This window comes from Leiobunum rupestre, chromosome 2 (genome assembly GCF_980474605.1).
Source record: "Leiobunum rupestre chromosome 2, qqLeiRupe1.1.hap1, whole genome shotgun sequence".
Classification (NCBI taxonomy): Eukaryota; Metazoa; Arthropoda; class Arachnida; order Opiliones; family Sclerosomatidae; genus Leiobunum; species Leiobunum rupestre.
Genome location: NC_143385.1, coordinates 56,625,586 through 56,650,971, shown reverse-complemented (window position 1 = coordinate 56,650,971; position 25,386 = coordinate 56,625,586). Strand labels below are relative to the sequence as shown.

Genomic DNA, 25,386 nt, shown 5'->3' with positions numbered 1-25,386 from the left:
CAAAAAAAAACAAAAGAAATGGTAAAATTTACAGAAATATTCTGGTATGCAGTGCTTCCAGAAATTTTCTGTAATTTTAACAGAACTTTTTTCTGTGTATTTTTGTTTACTACTATCTGTGAGCCCTGTTTTGTCGTTAAATATCTGGACGACTATAGAGAAATTTGAGCAAGTGTTTTCTATATGTTCATTTGATGTGTCTTCAAATTTTTCGGTCGATGCCAGATGTTATTTAGGCGTAACATATGCTCTAATTTTGTTACGATCTCGTTCCATAGATGTTACAATAGAACATCTGCAGAAGCATGTAAATTGCACTTAGAGTGCATCTGGAGTACATATATGTTACACATAATTGCATCTGCTGAACACTAAAAGTGCATATGTTCATGTGTTCAACAGGTGTCAGGTGCTCTAATTTTGTTACGGTCTCGTTCTATAGATGTTACAATATGACACCGGCAGAGCACCTAAAAGGCATTTAGAGCACATCAGGAGTACATCTACCGTACACATAATTTCATCTGATGAACACTAAAAGTCCATATATGCAAGTGTTTAACATGTTACGCTCTTTAGGTGTTTTTTAAACGTGTTGTAGGCGTCATAAAGATTTGCAGTGTATAAGGAATATTTAAAGTACTGAAATTTATTTCCATCAAAGGCACTAATATGGTCTGGATAATCTAAAGAAGTGTTTCGAACTTACAAATGTGTAATATGAAATACTTTAAACATCCAAATCATCTCGATTAAAACTTTTCAACTAGCGGAGGGGCTTTAGTAACTTGTATTTTGGTTGGGGAAAAGGTAGAAAAAAATGAATAAGCTCCCTATCACAATGACGACTAACACTGCTAACACCTTAAAAATACCAAGTTTATTTATTTAGGATTCTTTCAAATAACTTCCAGTTGCAAAATGTTGTGTAATTACTAACTTTGAGCTACTAATATTTAACAAAACCCTCTGACTAGCCCGCACAGCACTCAGCGGTCTCAGCCGTCCTTTGAATAGCCCCCACAGCACTACTCCACCCTCTGACTAGCCCCCACAGCACTCCTCCGCCCCAGTGCCCCCGCCAGCAGTAGGCACAAGTAGACACGTGCCTATGTTCAAAAATTTTAAGCCTATTTTAGGGGCCTCTAAAAGTTTAAAAAAATTGCCTCTGGGGCCTCCAAATGTGATTTTTAAATTTTATTTATTTTTAAAAATTGGTCATCTAGCCCCATAAAAAAAAGAACTCCCATTCAATTCCAATTTCCAAGAGTCCTAAATGGCCCTAACAAAACGTTCCCTTTTGAACCACCTATACTCGAAATCAATATTACTTGAGTACACAAACAAAGGCAGCGAACTCTGTGGTTTCTGCTTTTGGTAGTGTACTCTGTTAACATTGATATAGAGTATATGACAACAGACTGGCCCGGGACGGGGAAGTCCGTCGTGCAAGGAAAGCAGAAAAAAAAACCACCTGTTCGCCTCAGTGATAACTTAGCTCCAACCAACACAATAAACATAAGCTTAGTTTCTAGAAATTCTACAAAAGGGGGCGTAAAGTGAGAAACTGGATTTCTTTAATACGACTTAAACCGTTGCAACGCTTAAACGAAGGGAAATCCCAGCGGAGCTGAAGTCGAAGCGTAAAGCATCGTACCAGTCACTACTTTGAATAGAGAGCGTCCTGGGGATTAGGGTTTTTTCTTTTTTACTCCTTGTCCCTTTTGCGAAATCACATGATATCAGTGACCACTGATCGTAGAGAAAGGACCTAGACCTTCGGTGGTCGGACTTGTCCCAGATAACGCGCGTTTCTTCATTTCGTTTTCTGCTCCTGAACAAACAGGTAGTTCTCAATTTCGATTCTCTCTCAGTCAAATTTTTTCCAAGTCTCTTCCTAGACTAACTTTGCCAATACAGCCTTTTTAAAGGCTATTTAGCTGTTTTAAGCTAATTTTAAAACAGCCTTTTTCAAGGCTAATTAGCTATTCTAGCTAAATTATTCAAAAAGCCCTTTTCAAGGCTAATTAGCTATTCTAGCTAAATTATTCAAAAAGCCTTTTTCAAGGATAATTAGCTATTCTAGAAAAAATATTCAAACCGCTTTTTTCAGGGCTTGGATACAGCTGGTATTATTAAAAAGTCTGGTTGAAGACTACATAGCTTTAACTAAGCTTTATTTTCTTAAACCTTTTTAAGGTTATTCCGCTATTAGTATATACTAGTAGCATTTTCAAATATGAGTACCAGAAAATTTTTATCCGGGTCCCAAAAATGAGAAAAATGGAAAAGGGAAGATAGTTTCGTTAGTAATCAGAAACGTGCAATGGCACGTTTTTTGAAATCGTCGGCGCAAAGCCATAACTATAGTTCTGAGAAAAACCTAGTCAAAGAATTGGGAAAGGGTTTAGAATCCTTGGAGACTGATAACAGTCACTGTTTTAGTAATACTGCTGAAGTTCTTCCAAACGTCAGTACTGATATGGAAATGGAACTGACTCATGAAGGAGAAATTGCAGAAGTAATTGCAAACCCCAACTCTAACCATGCACAAAATACATCAAACAACGTGTCCAATTCAAAATAAATGGGCTTACACGCGTTGAATAACTTGGATATTAGTCTAGATAAAGATTGCCTTCCAGTTCAGCCTAAACTAAATCCTTTTCCTAAAAGATTAATTGGCGGTAAAAATCGAGGTTTCAATTCTTCTTGGTATGACAAATATCAAATGATTGAATATTCAGTTGCAAAGAATGCAGTGTATTGTTTTTGTTGCCGTCATTTTTTAGGCAGTAGAAACACTGCATTTCTAAAGGGATTTTCGGATTGGAAAAACATGGGGACACAATTCGAAGAACACTTCACTTCCAACAAATCTTCTCACCAACTAGCCTACAAAATGTAATTAGACTACATGGAATCCAAATCCCGTGGATCAATAGTTTGCCAGGTTAACGACCACCATAGACTAGACGTTATTAGAAACAGAGAGGTCCTATCTACACACGTGGAAGTGATTATTTTATGTGCCCAACAAGATTTAGCACTTCAGGGGAACACTTACACATCCGCCGACAATATTGGGAATAGGGGAAACTTTATTGCAATATTAGATATTTAAAAAAAATGTCATGGATTAAAAGCAAGTTTAGTAAGAAAAATTATTGTTCAAGAGGTCAACTACTATACACTCTTAAAAAAAGGGTTTATTTTCAAACCTTTAAGGGTGTTTTCTTGTCCCATATTTAACACCTTAACAGGTTTATAAAGGATGTTATTCTACACCTTAAGAAGCAGTTTTCCTGCTAGGGTGTTTATTTACACTGTTTGGAGTGCTATGTCCTCCGTTTTGGTTCCTTTGTTAACAGTTTGTGGTATAAAACTATTCCCTTCAGGGTTATTATCTACTCCCTCTAGGGTACAAGGCTACTCCTTTTAGGGTACCAAACGACTCCCTTCACGGTGTTACACTACCCCCTTCAGGGTTCTACAATACTCCCTTAAGGATTCTATAATACTCCCTTTAAAGTTTTATAACTACTCCCTTTAAGGTTCTAAACTACTGCCTTAAGGGTGCTACAATACTCCCTTTAAAGTGTTAAAATACTCCTTTTAGGGTACTAAACTACTGCCTTAAGGGAGCTACACCCTTACCAGGTGTTAAATCACTCAATTTACGGGGTAATATAACACCCTATATACACCTTACAGGTTTTTAATTTGGGACAGTAAAAATCCCTTTAGGGCGTTTAAATTTACATTAAAGAGTAGTTTTTTACAGATATTACACCCTTAATATACCATTAAAACACCCTTTTTTTAAGAGTGTAGGGTAGTTTGGGCACTTGCCCAACGTGTTTAGCTCCGGGGGTCCGAATTAAAACGTAATAATTAGATTACTTTGAAATTTAAAATTGTCAAATTATTTTAAGCACTAAACAATTAAGAGGCTGTTTTACACATCAATATTAATTTAATAAGTAAAAACACAACAATAAAACAGTTCAGCTTGAAATAGCGCGAAACTAGACAATGGCCACTGTAGTCTTCCCCCTTAACAATGGGGGAGACAAGCCTAAATAAGTAGTTGATGAATTTGGGTAAAGAGGTAATCGTAGGGTGGAATTCTTCGATTAAAAGTAAAGTTGGTAATATTTATTTGTAAATAATATACTTAATAATAAAAAATTATTAATTTAATAATAATAAAACTTTTATTAATTTAATAATAATAACATTTTTATTAATTTAATAATGATAAAATTTTTATTAATTTAATAATGATAAAATTTTTATTAATTTAATAATAATAAAATTTTTATTGATTTAATAATAATAAAATTTTTAAATAATTATATAAAATTTGGCTAGTTAAAGAACAACAAAAATTACAAAGGAGTTTTTTATGGGGGCCTCTTAATCACGCAGTGCCTACTCGCGAAAAAATCCTGGCGGGGCTACTGCTCCGCCCTCTGACTAGCCCCTATAGCACTCCGCCGCCCTCTGACTAGCCCTATAGCACTCGGCCGCCCTCTGTCTAGCCCTATAGCACTCGACTGCGTCCTAACTAGCCCCATACCACAAGGCCCTAATGACTAGCCCTACACTACTTCGGCACCATCTAAATAGCCCAACAGCATTCGGCCACCCTCTGACCCCCACAGCTAGGGAAACGAATTTACCATAATTTTAGAAATCGTTAAATCAAGCGATAAATAACCGCGTAATTCACCGTTACACGGTAATTAAAAATTAATTCCCAAATGTTTATAATCTCGTTTTGTCACTAAAAGAGATTTCTCAAAATCTTTTGTGGCATGGTCTAAGTATTTCAAAACATAAAAGCTTAAAAAAATTCATGATAAAGTTTATTTTCCTACAGAAACACGCTGCCACGCACTTTGATCTTAGACGAAAGGGGATGGCTGGCGCTAGGGCGCTAAGCGGCAACCCTTGAAGTCAGTATAAACCAAAAAACCTAGATTTTGACATACTTTAGGCTCTTTTTCAGTGCATTTTCTTAACAACGGGAAAAATTAAATATTTCAGTATTCCGTAAATTACCGTGGTTATTTCTGTGGTAATTACCAATTTCGTATTTTTTTAACAAAAAATCGTGAATTACCTAGGTAAATTAACAATTCGTACCATTGTAAGAGCCCAAAGTCACCCGGCCACCTTCTGACTAGCCCCACACCATTTGACCACCATTGGAATATCCTTAAATCACCTGGCCACCTTCTGACTAGCCCCACACCACTCGACCGCCATTGGAATAGCCCTTCATCACTCGGCCACCTTCTGACTAGCCCCACACCACTCCACCACCATTGGAATATCGATAAATAAGTTCACCACTGGTAGACCATTCAATTTTACGGTTTCTTTCAAATCCACTTGTACAAAGCCATGACGGGTTTAAGATGCGAATCTGCTATCGCGATAGCTATTTCCGAATACCAATATTTCTTTATTTTCGGTGTTTCAACGATTTTCGCCTTCTTAGTTCTTTTGTTACGTTGTAATAAATGGTTGTACAACTCCACTTTTTGTGATTGATTAAATTTCTGATTATTTAAAACCGTTTTCGTATCCAAGTTGTGAATTGAGTCGTCGATAAACGTCTTCGGGAACTAATATCATCTTTCTAGCCATTTTTAATAGCTCTACTTATAGAGGTGCTAAAAGTAACGGTAAAAACCCTCCCTTCTGTATTAGAATCATTTTCCGTAATTGCGATTGTATTAGATTTAGATTACTTCCGCAAAATTTGACTATGTCGCTTCAATCGCTTTTTATGATCATCTGACAGTTTCACATTACCACGCAGAACATTTATACAACATTCCACAATAGCTTTAGAATCGCGTCGTTATTAGCATATTTCATGGCAGCATTTCTCTGACATGAATTACACTTAGACAGATTTTTTAAAAATTGTGAATTCTCTTCATTTTGGGATAAAAACGGGAGCTTCTTCTCCTGGTATAAGTCCGGTTCGTAGTATGTGATCATCTGATGTAGTTGGTTTCAAATCCACCCATAAGTACCCAAACTCTCTACCAATTGCTTGATGAAAGGCGTCGATGACGTATTTACTATTAGTTGGGGAAATCTGCCTAGCTAAATTAAATATCGCTGATTTGCCACGTGGTGTCTTGAAAATTATCAGATAGTGCGCTTTTAAATTTAACGTTCTAATTTCCTTCCCAGCATAATACAAATTTTGCATAAGTACAAAAACCGACGTGTTTTTATGATGAGAACCTCTTATAAACAAATTCGTTACATCCTTGTTATTTGATATTTCACAAATAAGAAAATTCTTGAAATTTGGGTCTCAAATTTTCACGTCTAATAATCCTTCGTGAAATTCAACTGTGGGTGTATCATCTAATACCGAATTAAAGATTGGGTTGATATTCCGTATAGCACCATATAATTATCTCTGTAGGGGGTGAAATACACGTATCTTTATATTTGATAAGACTAGTCATCAAAAAGGATTTCCCAGACTGAGTCGCACCCGCAATCAGACCGTTAAAAGGATGTTGCAACCTGAAATCAAATTTAAAGAATGACACATTTTTCCCAAATCAACGAGTTTTTCTTCACAAAAGTTGTTTAGCGTTACATTATATTCTAGCAACCATGCATTTACAAAATTCATCATTTAAAAAGGTCTTTAAAGTAAAACTTTTATCGCAGTGTTATAGTTCATATCAACACGCATATCCCAATCTTCTAGACAGTTGGGTTGAGTCTGTGGCTGATGGTCCACGGTGCAACCACAGCAACACTTGCGGAAATTAACACGCAACTGTTCCAAAATACTGTCCTTTAAGAGGTCATATATCATATTTGCTTTATTAAGGTAAGTTACAACGTCTTTATACATATCCATTAGCACTTTGGTGAGAGCGTAACCAATGGCGAAACCCTTCTTGGTTGGGAAAAACATTCCGTTCAATTTGCCGTACCCCAGAACCATCTAACGGATATCCTAAATTTTTCGATTCTGATACGTTCTTAGTTCAATACGTTTCATCTCGGAACCGCTGAAAAAGCACGATGATCCTGCGGCGTCATCCTTCTCGAAGAAAGCTAATATTTAATCCTTTTTTCTGAATACCTCATGAAAATCGGCTTCATCTAAGGTGATTCCCGTAGCACTATCTCCAAGTCCTAGACGAACATCTATTGTAGACGTAACCTCGATGAATTTCTCTGACGAGACGGCGAACAAAACTTGGGCAAATATGCTATGAAAATTTATATGTTAGGAACATAAACCAAATATTAAATGAGTAAAAAAAACAAATATTCTTACCCATATTTATACTTTGACATTACCGTGGAGATGTAACATTGCTATAGTTCACCGCCCTGCCTTCACCACCCACACCGCTCGGAGGTGTCACTTTAATAATTCACCGCCCTACCTTCACCGCCCGGCGGTGCAGCCTTGACAGTTCAACGCCCGGTCGTGTAGATTTGACTGTTCACCACCGACCCCCCCCCTGCGGTGCAGCCTTGACATTTCACCGCCCGGCCAAGAAGCTTTGACTTTTCACCGCCGACAATGCCCTGCGGTGCAGCCTTGACAGTTCACCGCTCGCGTGGTGGCCTACATTGTATGTTTTGGGACCGGCTCGAGGACCCTACTTTGTCCGTTTCAATTTCTTTAAAAATACCAAACTCAGTGAAAAATAGGTCTTTCTCGACCAAACCAGATTTATTTTTAAATTTTCCACTATTCTCTAAACATTCTGTGTGACACCTACCGGTAAAAAATGAAGTCCAAAACCACGAACAATCGTTCGATTTTTCTGAAATTTAAAAACTAAAGCCTCTCATGCCTAACAAATATACCCTGAAAATTTCATAAGATTAGGAGAAATACATTTTGAGAAAAAAGCCTGATCGAGAAAATTCAGACACCCTGTATAATGCATTCGTGCCTAAGTTAAAGCTGGTGTTTTCAATCAACCGGTTTAACCAAAATAATAAATACAGAGATCAAGCGTTTGATCTTTGTAGTTATCGGTAAACCTAGTAAACAATAATGGTAATATGTTTTCGAATAAATAAAATAAACACGAATTAAATTTACACAAATTTACTCTTAAATATTTTCTAGAAGCTAATTTACCTACAGAAACGGCTTCAAGTTCACAATACGATATTATTTTCGCTTGGAATTGATTTAAACGATCTTATTGTTACTTTAACAAAAATGACACTTTGTATGTGTTTAAACTAAAATCACATATTTTAAGCATTTAATAAATGCAACTAGAAGAATACCTATCTGCTTGATAATTATGATGAACTATTTATGTAGTATTTGTTCATTCGGTTCAGATTGTATTTCAGTAAAATAATCAATGTGTATACCATTTACAAAAATGATTAGCTTTTCTTTGCGTGGTTAATAAAATACACTAAACAATGAACTTATTCCAATCAGAAACAAATATCGGTCAGATATTTATTAAAACATATCGGCAATTGAGCAGATAATAATAGGTTTGAAAGGTTAATTGCATATTTTCTCTAAATTAACCAAATTAATTTCCTTTTTTGGTTATATTTTTAAATCTGCTTCTATTACCTCAAAAATCTTCCATTTTATTAACTTTATCAAACCTTTAAAACTGTTTCAATATAGATGTTTATTTCAAATTCTGAATTGCTGGAGTAAAGATGAAGTCTACGAAACAATCTAGAGTATTCACCTTTACTCTCATTATTACTCAGCCATTACTTATTCTAACCCAAACTAGACTAGAAGCAATTCGAAAATCAAGACGATATTTGAGTATAAAGAATCTTTCTGATATATTACGTATATTTTGCATATTATATTTAAATTTTATGAAATTTTCATCACCATGTACATTAACTTAATAAGAACACTTATATTACCCTAAACATTTATTTCGAAAAGGAGCTTTTACTCAATCTCACTTATCTTGTCATAATAGAAATTAAACAACGGGGGCGCATCTCTTATTGATTGTTTTGGAGAGAAAGTCGAAAGGGAGAGAGAACAAGTCAGCCCAGGCCTTAATATTAGTTCCACATCAGTGTATTCGAGTGGGCAAACCCATACACCCTTAGTAGACACAGGTAGGCAAACTAATGCAAAAGCTGTTGAGGCTACGTGATTTCTTATCGTTTGATATATAAATTGTCATCCTAAGTTAAAGAGTGGATGCCGCCCACCATCAGGATACCCGGGTGGGCAAACCAATACAAAAGCTGTTGAGGCATGTGATTTCCTATCGTTTGATATATAAAATACCATCCTATGTTAAAGAGTGGCCACCGCCCACCCTCAGGATACCCGGGTGGGCAAAGCAATTCAAAAGCTGTTGAGCCCATGTGATTTCCTATTGTTTGATATATAATTTACCAATCTTATGTTAAAGAGTGCGCACCGCCCACCCTCTGGATACACGGGTGGGCAAACCAATACAAAAGCTGTTCAGGCTACGTGATTTCTTATCGTTTGATATATAAATTGCCAACCTAAGTTAAAGAGTGGATGCCGCCCACCATCAGCAGGCCCGGGTGGGCAAACTAATAAAAAAGGTGTTGAGCCCTAGTGATTTCCTATTGTTTGATATAAAATTCACCATCCTATGTTTAAGAGTGGCCACCAGTCCACCCTCAGGATACCCGGGTTGGCAAACCAATACAAAAGCTGTTGAGGCTATTTGATTTCCTATCGTTAGATACATGGAAAATATCAAAGGTGAAATAGGTAAGCAAAACACAACAAACATAATTATTTTAAATTATTGAAATTAGTAGAAATATGATTTAAAGAAATTCTTAAACTGGGATTCAAATGTGTTTATTTTAGGAAATTTATATCAAACATTTGGGTAGTTTAGGCGCCTAAAGTCATGTAAATTCGGAAATTATTAAAAAAATATACCCATTAATGTAATTTTGCAGAACAGAAATTAATAGAATATGTAATTCTAAAATTTTATATTATCTCGGTGACTAAATTGGTATTTTCTTAGAGCTGATGTTTAACATGGATTATCAACAACTGCATGAATCATATTATTGCAAGAATGTATTTATATACTAAGAATATGACAAGACGGAGATTCTGTCCCCATGGTCGCATACTTTGCAGCTTAAGGGCCTGTTGCAAAAGCCCTAGCCAAATTACTAGCCCATTGATTTTAATGTGCGATTCTAGCAAAGCAGACTTTTGCGACAGGCCCTAAGTTTGACTGCTTTGGATTTTTTGGTCTCACTCTTTCACGTAGACGCAAGCGTAGACGATTCCAAGCTTTTACTTTTATTGCTCTACCGAATGAGATCAACTTTTTTCCGGTAACTCTCCCTTTAAGCGGGTTTGTCGGTGGGGGCGGAAATAACGGCACTGCGTGCGCGTCAAAGAGTTCTATCGAATGAGACCAACTGTTTTTTCGGTCACTCTCCCTTTAATAAGAAAGTGCCACACTTATTTATTACTTCTGACCATACACGGTTTCGATAAGAAAGTGCCACACTTATTTATTATTTCTGACCATACACGGTTTCGATAAGAAAGTGCCACACTTATTTATTACTTCTGACCATACACGGTTTCGATAAGAAAGTGCCACACGTATTTATAACTTATGACCATACCACTACTAGCTAACAATCTACTTGTACCGCTATTGAGTAAACGCATAATTGCGTTCCACCCCCCCCCCCTCATGGAAGAAATGCGCCCCCCTATAGGGCGGGCACAAAACCAAAAGTGTTCAATGGTAAAAGTTCAAGCGTGAAATTCGGGGAGGAGGCGTCGGTTTTTGGAGCTTACGCGGCCAGCAGTATTATTCTGTGATCGAGTCTCGGCGACGCCAGTAATGTAAATTGTAAAAAAATTATTTTTCGTAGCTCCATCTACCGTGTCGTCGCTTTTCCCCGCCGCCGACGCCACAAACAAACAAAAATACAACGCTTAACGACAATCCGTCCATAGCATAGATACTGCATTCCACCTTCTTCGTAAGATGTTAAGATCAGCTCGTTTCCTTTACTTTGCATAAACCTTGTAAATGGCAAACTTAATGGCAATTGCGAGGGTGGTGGAATTGGAATCTGAGACTGAGAACCTGGTTCTTTTTTAATAATTACTAGTGGTGGTCTTCGTTTAACCTTGGAAATCTTTTTACAAGGGGAACTTGAAGGACTTTTTAGGGTTTAGTCAGAGTTTTCATTCATTTCATCGAATGGTAATTCAAAATTGTCTAATAGACGAGTAAATAAAACCGCTTTCCATTTGAAGTATTTTTAACGAACTTCCGAGGGAATTGTGGGTAGGAAAGGAGAACCTGATTGGCTATTACGGGAGTCTGCGCAGAACGTAAATTATCCTACTTGTACACTTTTACAAAATGTTCCGGCGAAGTGGCGGTTCAGTGTTCCACATCTTAAACTAATTTATTTAAATATTGAGTGTTAATGATTAATACGGTTTCGAAAAAAGAAAAACGTAGTTTCTGGAGATGAACTAAACAACTAAAAAAAACATGGTATGATAATATTAAAATCTAAATTTAAAAATATTTTTCGGACAAGGCTTAATGCATCTTTCAATGTAGGTTTGCTTTGAAAGTGATTTTAAATGAAGATTTCAGTTTACCAAAAGGAAAGCTTTTACAACCTTTAAGGCAACAACTGGGAACCACCCTGGAAACTCATTTAACAAAGCTAATTTAAACTAATAATAATAGTAAAACTATAAGAGATCTTTCATGTATATCGTAATCAAAAAATGACAACATAAGCAGCCGACGTTCATAGACCAATGAAAATAGGTTTATAGTTGTAAGAATCAGCCGTAAGATGCCGCTACCATCACAAATATTACGTGACTAGGCTGGATAACCCCCATTTTCTTCCCTCTGTTTCAAAATACCTTCCCCGTGAAAATTAATGAAAAACTGGCAAACAATTTCTTTACTCGTCTATTCGGTATCTAATTGACCTAACTTTTCAATGTCAGCGATATCAACAGAATGTGGCCCTGTTTTAAGATATTTGTTATAAAATACTCGTCATTTGACTGAGATACTGTATTTGTGTTTGACTTAACAATCCCTGGATTTTTCCCAAGAAATATCACTTTAATTCGATAGATCGCGTTGTGGGGAGTTGGATGGTCATCCAAGCCACCACGAGTTCTTAACTGGGAGAAAAAATTTCCAAGCAATCTTGGTTGTCTCTATGAGTTAGGATATATTTAATCTTAAAGTTATCTCTTAAGTAAAAAATAACCCTAACATGGATTACGCCTTTTTGAAATTGCTGCATAGATTTTTTCCCAACTACAGTCATAGACTTTATAAAACTAATCATTTCTTTCAATATATTGACTTGATCATGTAAATGTACCCGAAACCCACACTTGGCAACAGATTTATCAATGCGCGTCATGCAGTCAAACCAATGATTGGTTAATTCTAAAAAGTCTGCGGTTTCACTGGCAGAGTTAGTTTTCCTGACAGCAGTAGCAACACTGTGGGACAGCAATTCTGTTGCTAGTCTAACATTTTGCCTTTGGGTCTTTTCACATTCTAAATGAAGTTTTGTTAGCTTGTGGTGTAAAGATTTAAGCTCAGTCCCACATTTTTTAAAAATATCTAAAATTGGTTCCTTATTAATTAAACAATCCTCTATTATAAAACCATGATCGAAAAACCAATTTCTGATTAGTTTTAAAAGAGGAGGGGTATCAGCAAAAAAAATATTTTTAATTTAGAATTTGTTGGATTTTGTATAAATGTTTTATTTATAGAAATTCCGAAAGATCTCCATAAACCCTGGTTACTTGCACCCATGTCACTCACACAAGCTACAACTTGGAAACCAGCCTGATGTAGCTCATTAATAGCTGAAAAGAGTATTTCCTTCGTCATGCTCTTATCAAATCCTAAATAAATTATCTGTTTCCAGCTACTAAACAACCCACGCGCCATTATTACCTGCAACTGTTGGTGCTCCCCTATAATTTGGTCATTCTTAACATCATACTCTAATAACGGTCTGACTTTTACCTCATCAAATGTGATCGAAACTAGTTTTTCTATCTCTGACATATTTTTGGAATTAGCTTTCATTAATTGTAATACACTGAAATCTAATTTAGCAGCATGTCTTTTTAGAGCAGATATATGTGGAAAAGGGTAATTTAGTTTATCTCTGAAGTAAGTGTAGGCTCTCTTACTTAAATACCGTAATGCAAAAGCATTAGCTAAGTCCTCATCTCCCCATTCCAATTTATTTTTACCCTGCATCCATTTTATCTGCTTAGATGTTAAAACCTTAGACATAATACTTTGATATTCAGTGTTAAGTTTAAAAAGGTTAGCGTTTTCCATTTTCAAGCATTTTACGTCTTTTAGAAGTGTTTTATTTAGTATTTCGGAAGCTGCTAATTTATAGCGAAAGCTTTGAATTTTATCTTTCAGTTTAGAATTTTTTTTCTATTTGAGATTTTATCCTAGTTAAGTTTTATCCTAGGTTACAGCTTTCCAATTTTGGGTGCTACAAATATTTCTTAAATCCTTCGGTAAGCTGTATCCAGTTTTAAGTAAATTTTCAAAACTCATTACAGTCTGAGGCGAATTTTCAAGGCCTGCCATAACTTGTGATATGTCTGACAAGTCATAGACGGCTGTATTAATAATTAGTAATTAGTAATTAAATATTAGTAATTGTGAATACAATAACTATTAAATGAATTCTTACACATAAATTAATGAAGCTGAAATAGAACAGCCACTGAGCCACGTGGTTCGACGAAAGTTGTAGATGAAAGCCCAATCGACTAGGCTCAACCGGCCCGCGTACGCTTCAGCTAATAACGCCCAATCAAATAAAATATAAATATTTTCCCATTTGCTCAACTATCTCTTTTAAAACCAAAAAAAAACATAAAAATCAACGGAACTCTCAAAAACGTAAATCAAATATAAATACTTTTCTATAAGTGAAATAAATCTCATCGAGCAAATAAAATTTTGTGATTTTGCCATATAATTAGCCAAATTGGGTGGCTGAAACGTTATATGAAAGCACGGCAGATATTTTCGGGTTTTATTTGTTTGCGCTGGCGCAGTTGCTTTAACCAATGCCTCTGCACGCAGCGTCTTGTTTCGTTTATCTCACAAGCGACTAGGGAGACACGGCTATCTTTCCCCCTTTTCGTGTGGCTTTGGAAATCTCCTTTCCCGCCGTTCTTATAAGAGCCAACCTCTTAGTACGTTTGCGTGCTTTTAGGAACATCCTAGGAGTAAATTTACCTCAAAGAAAAATCCATGATCACACTGTCCATTAAATATCAATCAGACTTAAACACCCTGTACATTAAAATAATAAGCGCATTTTAACAACCTAAGTGCATAATGAGCCTTTTCGCTAATTTATTCACGCATGCGTAGAAATGACTATGTGGCTTATTTTTCCGAGTTTGGCGCGGTTTTCCTTAATTTTCAAATAGGAAGGTGGTAGTATAGCCTAGTCATGTCTAAAAACTTCAATAACTACACTATTAAGCAATTTAAAATGTTGTTGAAAGAAAAAGGAATAGTATTAAAATCTAATTTGAAAAAAATACAATACGTAGAAGCATTAGAAAATTTTTACTGTGATAAAACTGAACCTTACGACCAAGTCTTAGGAACCAGACTGCAGGATGGGGAAGAAAACTTAAAAAGTAAACAAATGTGCGTGTCTCCAGCTGTCGTCAGTCTCAGCACCTGCAAAAACATTGACGAGGTTTACGTTGGAAGAAGGGTGACTTTTAATTCGTCAGCCTCTTGTCATAAAGAATTAATCTTGGAAGAAAAAAATCCAGAAGCGTTACCATTCTACAGGGTAAAATATGTTCTACCAGATCCCGAAGAAATCCCACCAAAAATGTGTTCCAATGATGTCTCCCAAATCCCGGAGGTTAATATTTCTAAAATATTTAATTATTTTATGTATGTCAACGTGATTGATGGCGAAGCAAGAACGGATAACAGAGGATTAGACAGGGCCATAGCGCATAAGAAAGCGGGTGACATTCAGTCACCGTTACAGGTTGTGAAAATTACAGCCACCTTAGTCTATATCAAATCCAAATGTTTTGCGTCACAAAGGCGTTTAGCTTATACACTGTTAAAAACAATTGTTCTTATTTGAACAAATCGCCGTTCAGAAGGTTGTCCCTGTAACAGAACGCCATTTTGTTCTAATATGAACAAAAAATATTCGTTCGATAAAGAACGATGGTTTATGGTTCAATATTGAACTTAGATGTTCTATATTGAACAAACTTTCTTTGTTCAAATTAGAACGTTTTGTCGTTCGTGGTGGAACACTTTGTCGTTCGCCGTGGATCATTTTCTCGTTCGACTTGGAATGCTTTATCGTTATTGCTTTCTAAATTGTAGCTCATGTCTCCTGCCGGCAGTTCATCATGCTAAATTAATAAAAATAACCTAACCTAACTCATTGCCCACCGAATAGGAAAACCAGGCCTAAAACTATTTGAATTTAGTTCAAACCTCAAGTTTCCTCAATTACAACCATCTTATTAAGCTTAAAATATCTACCACTTATGTGATATGCATTAACTAATAAAACCTTTTTCATAGCGCAAAAGTTATTATATTCTATTCTTAGCCTTAAGGCCGAGAACTGGTAACAAACGATGTTAGAATTTATTTCTATGCTGAAAACGTCAAACCAAATTGCAGTATATTACGAAATATTTTCTGTAAATTTTAATTCTGGAACTTGGGCAATTACATTTCCGAACGAATTTCGTGTACCTTGCCAATGAAATAAAAATATACTTAAAAAAACGGTGCGTGTCCTATAAATTCGGACCTTTCACAACCCTTTTTCGTTTTCCACTTCGTTGAGACACGGAGGTTATTTATATCGTTATTTGTGTGAAGTTTCTTTTCAATAGGTGGGGAAGTTTCTGAGAAACAGCGTTACAGACCTAACTCCATTTGAGTCGCTAGTGAAGGAGCTACGCTCTAACAATGAAATTGAATATTCGGTAAATTTCCAAACACACTGTACATACAACTACAAAAACAACTTCATTACAACATGTTCTTACTCACCCAGTAAATAAATTAGCTACGAGTAATAGTTTAATCAACCAGTACACTAACTTAAAACAACATAATAATGTACGAAAAAACTACCTATAACAAAGCGCACTCTAAACCACTCATTTATTACTATATGGATGTTATACTTGTTTGTTACTTTTGGCCCTACGAAGTTTTCCGCAAAATAGTGTCACACTTATTTGTTACTTTTGGTCATACGTTGAAAGTGTCACGCTTATATGTAAGCACATGTACATGAAGACAATACAAAGAAATCCATATAGGATTGTTTGTAAAACCTGTTCTAAGGGGAACGATCTCCTAGCTATTGGAACGAATCTATTCTATTGTGTAGTTTACAAGCCTTCCTCCAGAGGGCGAAAGAGCATTCGTTCTGATTTGAACGAAATATAATATCTTGAACACACCGTTCTCTGTAACATACCTTTAGAACGCTATCGTTCATTTTTGAACAGAGTGTTCGAAGTTGAACGTCTTCTGAACGACTTTTTTTAACAGTGTAATGTAATGGTTTGCATCAAATCCAATGGTAAAATTTGTGGTGGAGGATGTGAATGTGCTCGTGGCTTATCCGCATCCTGTAGCCATATCGGAGCTTTGCTTCTTTGTTTGGAAAACTTTAATCGGGAGCGTCAAAATTCGGGGAAACTGTCATGTACATCTAAGCCATGTGTATGGAATCAACCAAGGTCGCAAGATATTAAACCGAGTATCATTATGCCAAAGATGTTTAAAAAACCACGTTTGTTTGAAGATACAGAGCGCATAATCGAAGAGGCTAACAACATTAAGTTTGATTTTGACGGTCGTAGAGCTTGTGATAGAGTTATAGATCCCATTAAAAACATGGAAGCTGTAAAAGAGCTAATGACGCTCTTTCCCTCTGGCTTACAACATTTTTGGAAAATACCTAGAGAAGAAACTGTGCCTAATGCATCAATAGAAGTTGATATCAGATCAGAAGAATGTTTAATTGAAGTTCAAGCTCCTATCTCGGCTGCAGAATGGTTGGAAATTCCTGACGAAATAAATTTGGACATTCATAATATTGAAAGTTACGTTTTAGCAGAAGCAAAGAAACACATACTCAAGGTACATGACAAGTTGGAACACCTGACCAATGAGGGAAGTTTCTTGTATGTAGAAAATCAAAAATAGACTGGGATCAGATCAAATTAATAGAAGAATAAACCAAACCTCAAGCTAACTGTGATTTGTGGAAAGATTTACGCATCGGAAGGATTACTAGTTCTAACTTTGGACTTGCAGCTAAGGCTAGATGCAAAAATGTTCCAAAATCAATAATTGAAAAAATACTTAATCCACGAATGCTGGACAAGTATTTGTCTCTGCCTTAAGCTATGCAGAGAGGAATAGACTTAGAAGAATTAGCAATTGAACGGTGCAAGGATCTCACTGGGTTTACGGTAAAAAAGACTGGTCTTACTCTGTATAGGAAGTACAAATTTCTCGGAACAGGTTCTGATGGGATTGTGATTGACCCAAATGAATTCGCAAAAGGAGTCTTGGAAATAAAATGTCCATCATATTTCAAAAATATAGACATAAGTAACATTCCTGTATCAGAAGTTGCTTCTGAATTCAAAGATTTTTATATAGATAGAAAAAATTGTGAATTTTCCCTTAAGAGAAACTCAATATATTATCATCAGGTTTTAGGTGAAATGGCGATTAAGAATCTACCTTGGGCCGACTTTGTGATATTTAAGGGCACCAAAGAATGTAGCTACGTCTACATAGAAAGAATTCGTTTTGATCCTGAAGCTTGGAGTGAGATAGAAAAAAAACTGGTAGAATTTTACAAAAGCTACATTGTACCACATATTTTTTAACATGAGTGATGGTTCAAGTTCCTGTTTACATAGTGCGGCACGAACCTTGTGTTTTACCAGCTTTTTAAACATTTGTGATAAGTGCCTTATGTGATAAAACTGATAACAAAAAATTTACGACTAAATGTTTCTTAAAAATTATCACCTTTATATTAATAAAAGTCATTTACAATATTTCATTCATCATTAATTCTTAATTATGAAAACAACGCCTTTCCACTTCAATGCAAAAACTATTTATATTAAAAACATTTAAAAATATCCAAACCGTCTTCAGTTGTAAACAAAATATAATTAAAAAGAAATTCCAAAATGAATCTAAATCCTGGTGTTCTGTTAAAAAATGACTTAAATGGTTTAATTTAGTTGATGAGTAATTTTTATCTAACCCGGCCCTTGATACATTAGACTATTTCCCCCCCCCTCCCGCTGATTTGTTAATTAAGTTTTGTGTTTTGCCTGTTGAAACGTTTTGTATATTTTTAAATGTTAATAGTGTTTGAATTGAAGTGGAAATAAGTGGAAAGTACCATAATTTATTGATAAAAATTTTTAAATTTAAAGAATTTGCAAAATTAACTAATTATAGGTTTGTTTATGTTTTCAAATTAGCGCAAACACTAAATATTTGACTGATTAGTTTGATTTGGGCGATTGGAAAGACACCGTCTAATATATGAAAGTTTCTGATTCGACCTATAGACCTTTCAACATGAATTCGTAACTCAGCAATTCTCCTTGTCTCAATTACTTCCTCTTCCGTAAATTGCTCTCTATTAGATTTTTTAAAGGTGGAATATTTATTGTACACTGTTTCTCTTCCAACATTTTGCTGATTAAAAATCCTTTGTCAGCCATTACATTGTCACCGACTTCTAGCAATTCCAATATTCCACTTTTTTCAACAATCCCTTTGTCAGGTGCACGACCCCCCCAAGCGTCCGAAATAAATGATATTACACCGCCAGGTGTAATTCCAATAAGGAACTTAGCAGTGTTATGATGTTGATATGATGAAAATGTTTTGTTCTGGGTAAGCATGTCTGATGATCTCTCAATAAATATCTCTGTACAATCCAAGATTATTCGTGTATCAGGATATTTACGAAATTTCTTTGGCATATAATATTCCACAAGCTCCTTGTCCGGGTACGGGCACAAACCACAGTTTATTTGTCTAGTAAACAAATCCAAGTTGTAAAAATTTCAGAGAACGAGGATATTCTAATGTCAAAACGATCAGCTATATCTTGCACAAGCAATCCCAGTTTTAATATCATTAGCACTGCTAAGAACTCGTTAATTAATCGAACATTTTTGCGTTCATTCTTCTCAACATTTGAAGATCGATAATGCGTCATCTTGCTTGCTTTATCTTTAAGAAAACTGTAAAAGATATTTTTTTAATTTCAACTTCTCAGAGAGTCAGAGTAATTAAAAATAAAATAGTTACTTAAACAACCACAGGAAAACTGAAAAAGTTGGCATTCCAGTATAAAATCGTACTACGTTGTCATCATGCTGAATCTTTTCTACTGACCAAGACTTCAGACGTAAAACCTCCTCGTATTCTTGAATTTTATCTTTTAAACATTGATTCTTGTAAAAAAGATGGTCCGTTATCGTTTGTGTGCCAATGTCTTAATTTTAAAAAAATAAGTAACTATTAGGCTATTAACCAAGGTGGTAGTCACTCGCTTAATCAGGAGCAAACTATAATTGCAATCCTTGAAAACCGAATAAAATAATCCACCTAATCACAAAAATTACCCATCATCTGAAAAATATTTAATCATCCCTTAATTTTTTTCGTAATATTAAACATTATGGTCAAATCCATAAAAAATCTGCTTAATCCCTTTAAATTTGGAAGTAATCCTTAAACATTTTGCTACAATCCTTGGCTATTTTTGGTAATCTCTCGTTTAAAAAAAATTTTAAATTACAAATTTAACGTATTCCATTGTTTAAAATTTACGTAAAAATATATAAAACAATCACCATAATCCCCAAAAAAATCAACTAATCTCAAAAAATTATCTTAGAAAAATTTTGCCATAACAATTTAAAAATTTAAATTTAAAAATTTTTATTAATCGAAAACCCTAAAAAATGTGCATAATCGACTAAAATTCTGTATATATTCAACCACAAATTTCTATAATCCCAGACAAAATCCATAATCCCTAGTTTAGAAAAAAAAATCGTGCGAAATATGTAATAATCTTAGTTTAATTTTTAATCCCAAATATTTGAATATAATCAATCGAAAATAATCATTATCCGTTATCAGGTGTACAATTTTTGGCAAGTGATTACCCCCTCGCTATTAACACTAGAAAACGCCTTAAGAAAATAGGAGAAGTAACTCTCTAGTTAGGTTGGGAGAGCCATGACTTTTTTGGAAATTTTGGGCTCTTTCTGTAACCAGAAAGTTAGTCCCACTTTTGTTTGGGCTATACACTCTTTTATCCAGGTTTGCCACCCACCCAGGATTTATACCACAATTTCCTTCACAAGAAGCTGCCATAACTGTACTACACGTAGTTCTACCGTTGAAATTTCTTTCCCCCAAAACCCAATCTCTCCCATGTAGCATGGTAGTGGCAGCTCCCATGAAATACCCGCGTAAAAGAATCTATAACTAGAGAAAAACTTCCAAGTAAACGTTGTTAGCTTACAAAAATTACCGTAATGTAAATAATAATATTAATAATAATCATTAACTAGGCTAATACCCTAGGCACCACCACAGGCCCAAGTCAGCTTGCGACTTTTAATGCCTTATTTACCGGTGGCCGGGTATGGAACGCCGTTTATGTCACAATCGACACCTTTTTGTCTAGTTATATTTATGTCTAGTAAAAACTTCCTACCAATCAAAATTCAAAGAAATTTAAACTCACCAATCAGAAGGTAGTAAAAAAGTACTAGACGTTTTTGAGGCACATTGTAAAATGTCTAGTCGAAATTTGTGTGTAGTCATTTCTAAATATGTCTAGTCAAATTTTCCACCAATCATCATCGTGAGCAAAAAAGAAATCACCAATAAGGTGATGCGGTTTTGGGCTCATTATTTATGCACAATTGTGAACCAATAATCGCCCGATTATCGAAAGGGAGGACCGGAGGCGTAACTATCAAACGACGTTACACGATAAAAATTTACACTAACTTTCTACTAGACAAAATGAAAATTACAAGACACAACACATTTGTCTCGACATTTTTCCACACTGTGTCTAGTAATTTTTTGAAGAACTGTCATTGGCTTTTTTCCAAATTTAGAAAATTTCATTGGACGAAACGGAAATTTCCTTTATCCGCCCATTCATTTTTACGTCTCAGCCCACTTATTTCAACGCTGCACTGACTCGATTTTTTTGAGATTTCACTAGACATAACGCCGTTTGTGTCACCATCGACATAAATTTGACTAGACAAGATTTTGTGTAGTAAACATCTCCCAAGTAACAAAATTTGGTAAACGCCTCGAATCGTTCCTTTAATAATCCTCAAATTTGATTAGTTCCCTAACTTATTCGAAATTTTTCATTGGATAGCTTCAAAAATATAATTTAAAATATTCTTATAAGGCACACCTTCTCCTGAAATTACAATGCAAAAAAGACATTATGACTACAAATTTTTAATTTTTAATAGACATAATCGAACAACCAATCGCTGACATATCAATTTTCATCTAACCAATAATATCGATATCACTTTTCAAACAGACCAATCGTTTGCATATCACTTTTTTAAATCACCCAATCAGTATTCCCGGAAATTTAAAGATTTCGACATTGACTACACTGTTGTTGCGAGATGTCATTGTATTTTAGAAGATTTTGTCGTGTAAAAAGATTATGAAGTCACGGCGTTTGTATCACAATTCAACTTTTAACTAGACATTTCTCGACGTTGCGAGATATCCGTGGATATTTGATATCATAAGCGACGTTTCCACTAGACATAATCAACCTACCAATCGCTGACATATCACTTTTAAACTAACCAATAATTTTGATATCACTTTTTAAACAGACCAATGGCTAATTTCTCTATCTTTTAAACATCCTTCGAACAGTCGCCTTAGCAGAAGCATTCCATTTTTATAGGTAACAAAAACTTGTTATATGAAGGACTCTCCTATATACTTAGGTAAGTTGTTTATGGATACTAACAGACGACACAGCAGAATGTAATTCTGAAATATTATAGATTACAAGAACTATTCATGTAAAGGACTCACTAGTAGTTTTTATTTGGTTATGGATGCGAACAGATGAAACAGCAGAAATATTATATTGAAAGGTAACAAGAGCTACTTAAATTAAGGACTCCTGTAAATGTTAAGAGATTTATGGATACGAGCACAGCAGTAATAACGAATATCTATTAATGAAAAGAACAAGACTTTTAAAGACTTCAATAATCATTTAGTGATATTTCACCTAAAACCACGAAGATGATTTAACATATATGGTAGTACAAAAATATCTAATTCTCAAATAAATGTTTAATACAATTAGAGAAAATTATGTAATTTTTTTAATTGTTAGTTTAACGCATAGAAATCTCGTAGGTAACTAGAATGCTGCCGAGCTTGTCGCTAGTTCGTTTTGAACCTTCAGCCAATGAGAGGCCGTAGAGTGGTTCCGCCTAGGAGGATAATAATCCTCCTTTTTTCCGTTACTATCGCGGGAGATTGGTGACGTCATTCTCTCTGGTGACATTAAATTCTGGGCAGAACCACTCTTTGAACTCTGATTGGCTGAGAACTGGCTATCGTCTGCCACGGCGTTTGGTCCATTTTCCGGTTACACGGCAGCATTCTAGTTACCTATGAGATTTCTATGGTTTAACGGGGTGAATTTGGTCTGACAACATTTCCAAGGGCCAGAATCTGAGGCATGTCATTCGAAAAAAGCTAACCAATAATGCGAATTACGTCCAAGTGTTTATAGGAGCTGAAGCGAGGATGGATGTATTATGTATTCTTGTTAAAATCTAATTTTTCGAGGTAGTTTAAGTCGTCTGCTAATATTTCTATATCTTTTTCTTGTGTGGCTTTCAGGGTGAGAAATAAGGATTTTATTTAAACTGGACCTGTGGCCAGTAGAGCCCACCATTTTTAACCTTAAAAATCAGGCTTTCATAATTTATGGTAAAATTATCTATTCTTGGCAATATGTGCTATAAACCCGACCCGAACCAGCCTACTGAGAGAGAGACTGTTTATATTTCTTTATGGTAACTGCTAAATTCGCTTCTTCTATACTGTGTGTAGAGTGTAGAGTAGACATTCTCACGACCAGGCTTGGAAATAAGGTTTATTTCTAAACTGGTCTATTTGGCCAGTAACTCCCAACTCTTGAATTATTTAAGTGGTCACGTAAACCAGTTGGTTAATAATACCGTTTAATACGGTAGATAATTTTAAATTAATAAACTGGACACTGGACCAGTGAACCCCTAGCTTTTGAATAAAAAAACTGGTACGAGCAATTAATAAACTGGTCTTTGACCCAGTGACCACCACTTATTTCCAAGCCTGCTCACGACACCCAGTCACCCACCCATACACACAATTGACACAAGGCCAAGCACACAGCATAGAAGCAAAGCCCAAACAATTTTAGGGATTAATTAAGAATTTTTTTAATTAACTAAAATTTTGAAGAGGAAAAACTTATAATTAATTAATTGGTCACCAGGGCCACTAACACCCCAAGCATTTAATTTTTAAACTGGAGATTGGCCTGTGATAGTGCCTTATTTCTCACACTGGTGGCTTTCCACTATAAGGGCTGCGTTCAACAACTCTAAAAAAGCTCAGCGCTGAGCTCCAACGGTCAGCGGTTTTTTGCTGAACGGGTTTTTTGACTTCCGGTTTTGACGTCACGTTGATCATCGGAGACTCAGCGGAAACATCGGCTGAGCGAGATGGTTTTTCCGTTGCTCATCGGTGTTGTGACGTCATTCGACAAAGTTAAAGGAGGGGTAGCAGACGATATTTTGTTCGTTCAGTCAGCGAACTATACAAATCGTACAACAACTTTTAGATTTTTCTGACCTAGCGTTGATTAAAAGAACTCAACGATAACAAAACGGATTTTCTCCGTTGATAGTTGTTGAACGCAGCCTAGGTCTGTCACACGATTAAGGCCATAGAGATAGAAAAGAAATAGAGGCACTATTGTATTTGGCGAAGTTGACCGCGAGTGCCGACCCCCTTTTCGCCAATGTAGGAAGTCATGAGATGGGCAGATTTCGTGGCGCCATCGCTGCGCGGTGAAATGAAATACATTTGGCCTTTTGGAAAACAACTGTCATTTGATGTAAACAAAGGAAGGATAGATGGCGTTGCATATTCTGCCCATCTCCGCTTTCATACATGCGTGGGGGGGATGAATTTTTCCGGTCTCTATGATTAAGGCGAGTAATTTTTTATTGGGAATTGTTAAAATAAATTTTAAATATAGGCCTATATAATAAATCAACTTTGACTAACATGCAATATCAGCAAGCACAATTGCTACTATCCCTTTATTGAAGAAAATAAATAAACAAACGAGATGACTTATTGTATTGTTACAGGTAATAAAAACTGTGTACTATTAATTAAAACATTTTTTTCTACATCACTTTACTATTCTTAAAGTACAAAGTTTAGAGACATAATTGGCAATTATTAATTAGGCTGCCAGTTATTTCAAGGGTTAATAGCATGCATGTAAAAGCTAGACTGTTTCACTATAACAGAAAGCAACTAAAATTCAAATGGTAGTTAGTTAGATTATGAGTTGGAAATATAAGGAAGTTTTCAAACCAAACTAAGATAATTTTGGCAAACCTAATTAACTGTAACCCTGGTTGTTTTGTTGGTTTAATATAATTTAATAAATGGGGCTGGTAGAGCCAGTGATCGTCATGTATACATCTTGCAGCGTACACAACTAAAGGTTGGACACAAGAGTTTTTTGGGGAGGATTTTTATATTTGATGTATGAAAGAGCGCAACATTTTTAAGTGGCAGGGAGTGGGACGCCACTGACTAGAGCTCTGCGTAACAGATAAATTAACTGACAAAATTTCGATTAATCGTAAATATTTTGGTTAACTGTTTATTTATGGATATTATCCATGGATAAACAACGATTTAACATGCAAAAAATAATTTATATTTTCGGAGAATTGTAGGTTATGGATAAAAACAAAGTAAGTGGTAAATTTTTATCCCAACCGCTGAGCTCTACCACTGACCATAGACTATAAAAGAATAATCTAATGAAACCCTACCATATACAGTTATTGTAACCCTATGTATTGTAGTAAAATCACTAAGAATAAAAACCAAATATTTTATACCA

General features: G+C 35.4%; 1 protein-coding gene and 1 long non-coding RNA gene across 2 annotated transcripts; both read right to left on the bottom strand.

The window, feature by feature from the left end:
- Positions 1–6,769: 6,769 nt before the first annotated feature.
- LOC149958496 (uncharacterized) lies at positions 6,770–7,383 on the bottom strand. The gene is made up of 2 exons (XR_016478513.1): positions 7,334–7,383; positions 6,770–7,265 (listed from the first exon to the last, which is right to left on the bottom strand). It is a non-coding gene; the product is annotated as an uncharacterized LOC149958496 (long non-coding RNA).
- An 11,222-nt stretch (positions 7,384–18,605) lies between these two features.
- LOC149958495 (uncharacterized) lies at positions 18,606–19,371 on the bottom strand. The gene is made up of 3 exons (XM_090167201.1): positions 19,265–19,371; positions 18,837–19,187; positions 18,606–18,783 (listed from the first exon to the last, which is right to left on the bottom strand). The coding sequence occupies exons 1-3, from the start codon at positions 19,369–19,371 to the stop codon at positions 18,606–18,608; spliced, it is 636 nt and encodes a 211-aa protein (XP_090023327.1).
- Positions 19,372–25,386: the final 6,015 nt, after the last annotated feature.

Bases quoted from the DNA above. Each gene is read 5' to 3' on its own strand.
- LOC149958495 (XM_090167201.1), bottom strand. From the start codon at position 19,371: ATGACGCATTATCGATCTTCAAATGTTGAGAAGAATGAACGCAAAAAT. The intron at 19,188-19,264 runs GCAAGATATAGC...TTTGTTTACTAG, and splicing joins TTAAAACTGGGATTGCTTGT to ACAAATAAACTGTGGTTTGT. The intron at 18,784-18,836 runs GTTGGAAGAGAA...AAAATCTAATAG, and splicing joins GGATTTTTAATCAGCAAAAT to AGAGCAATTTACGGAAGAGG.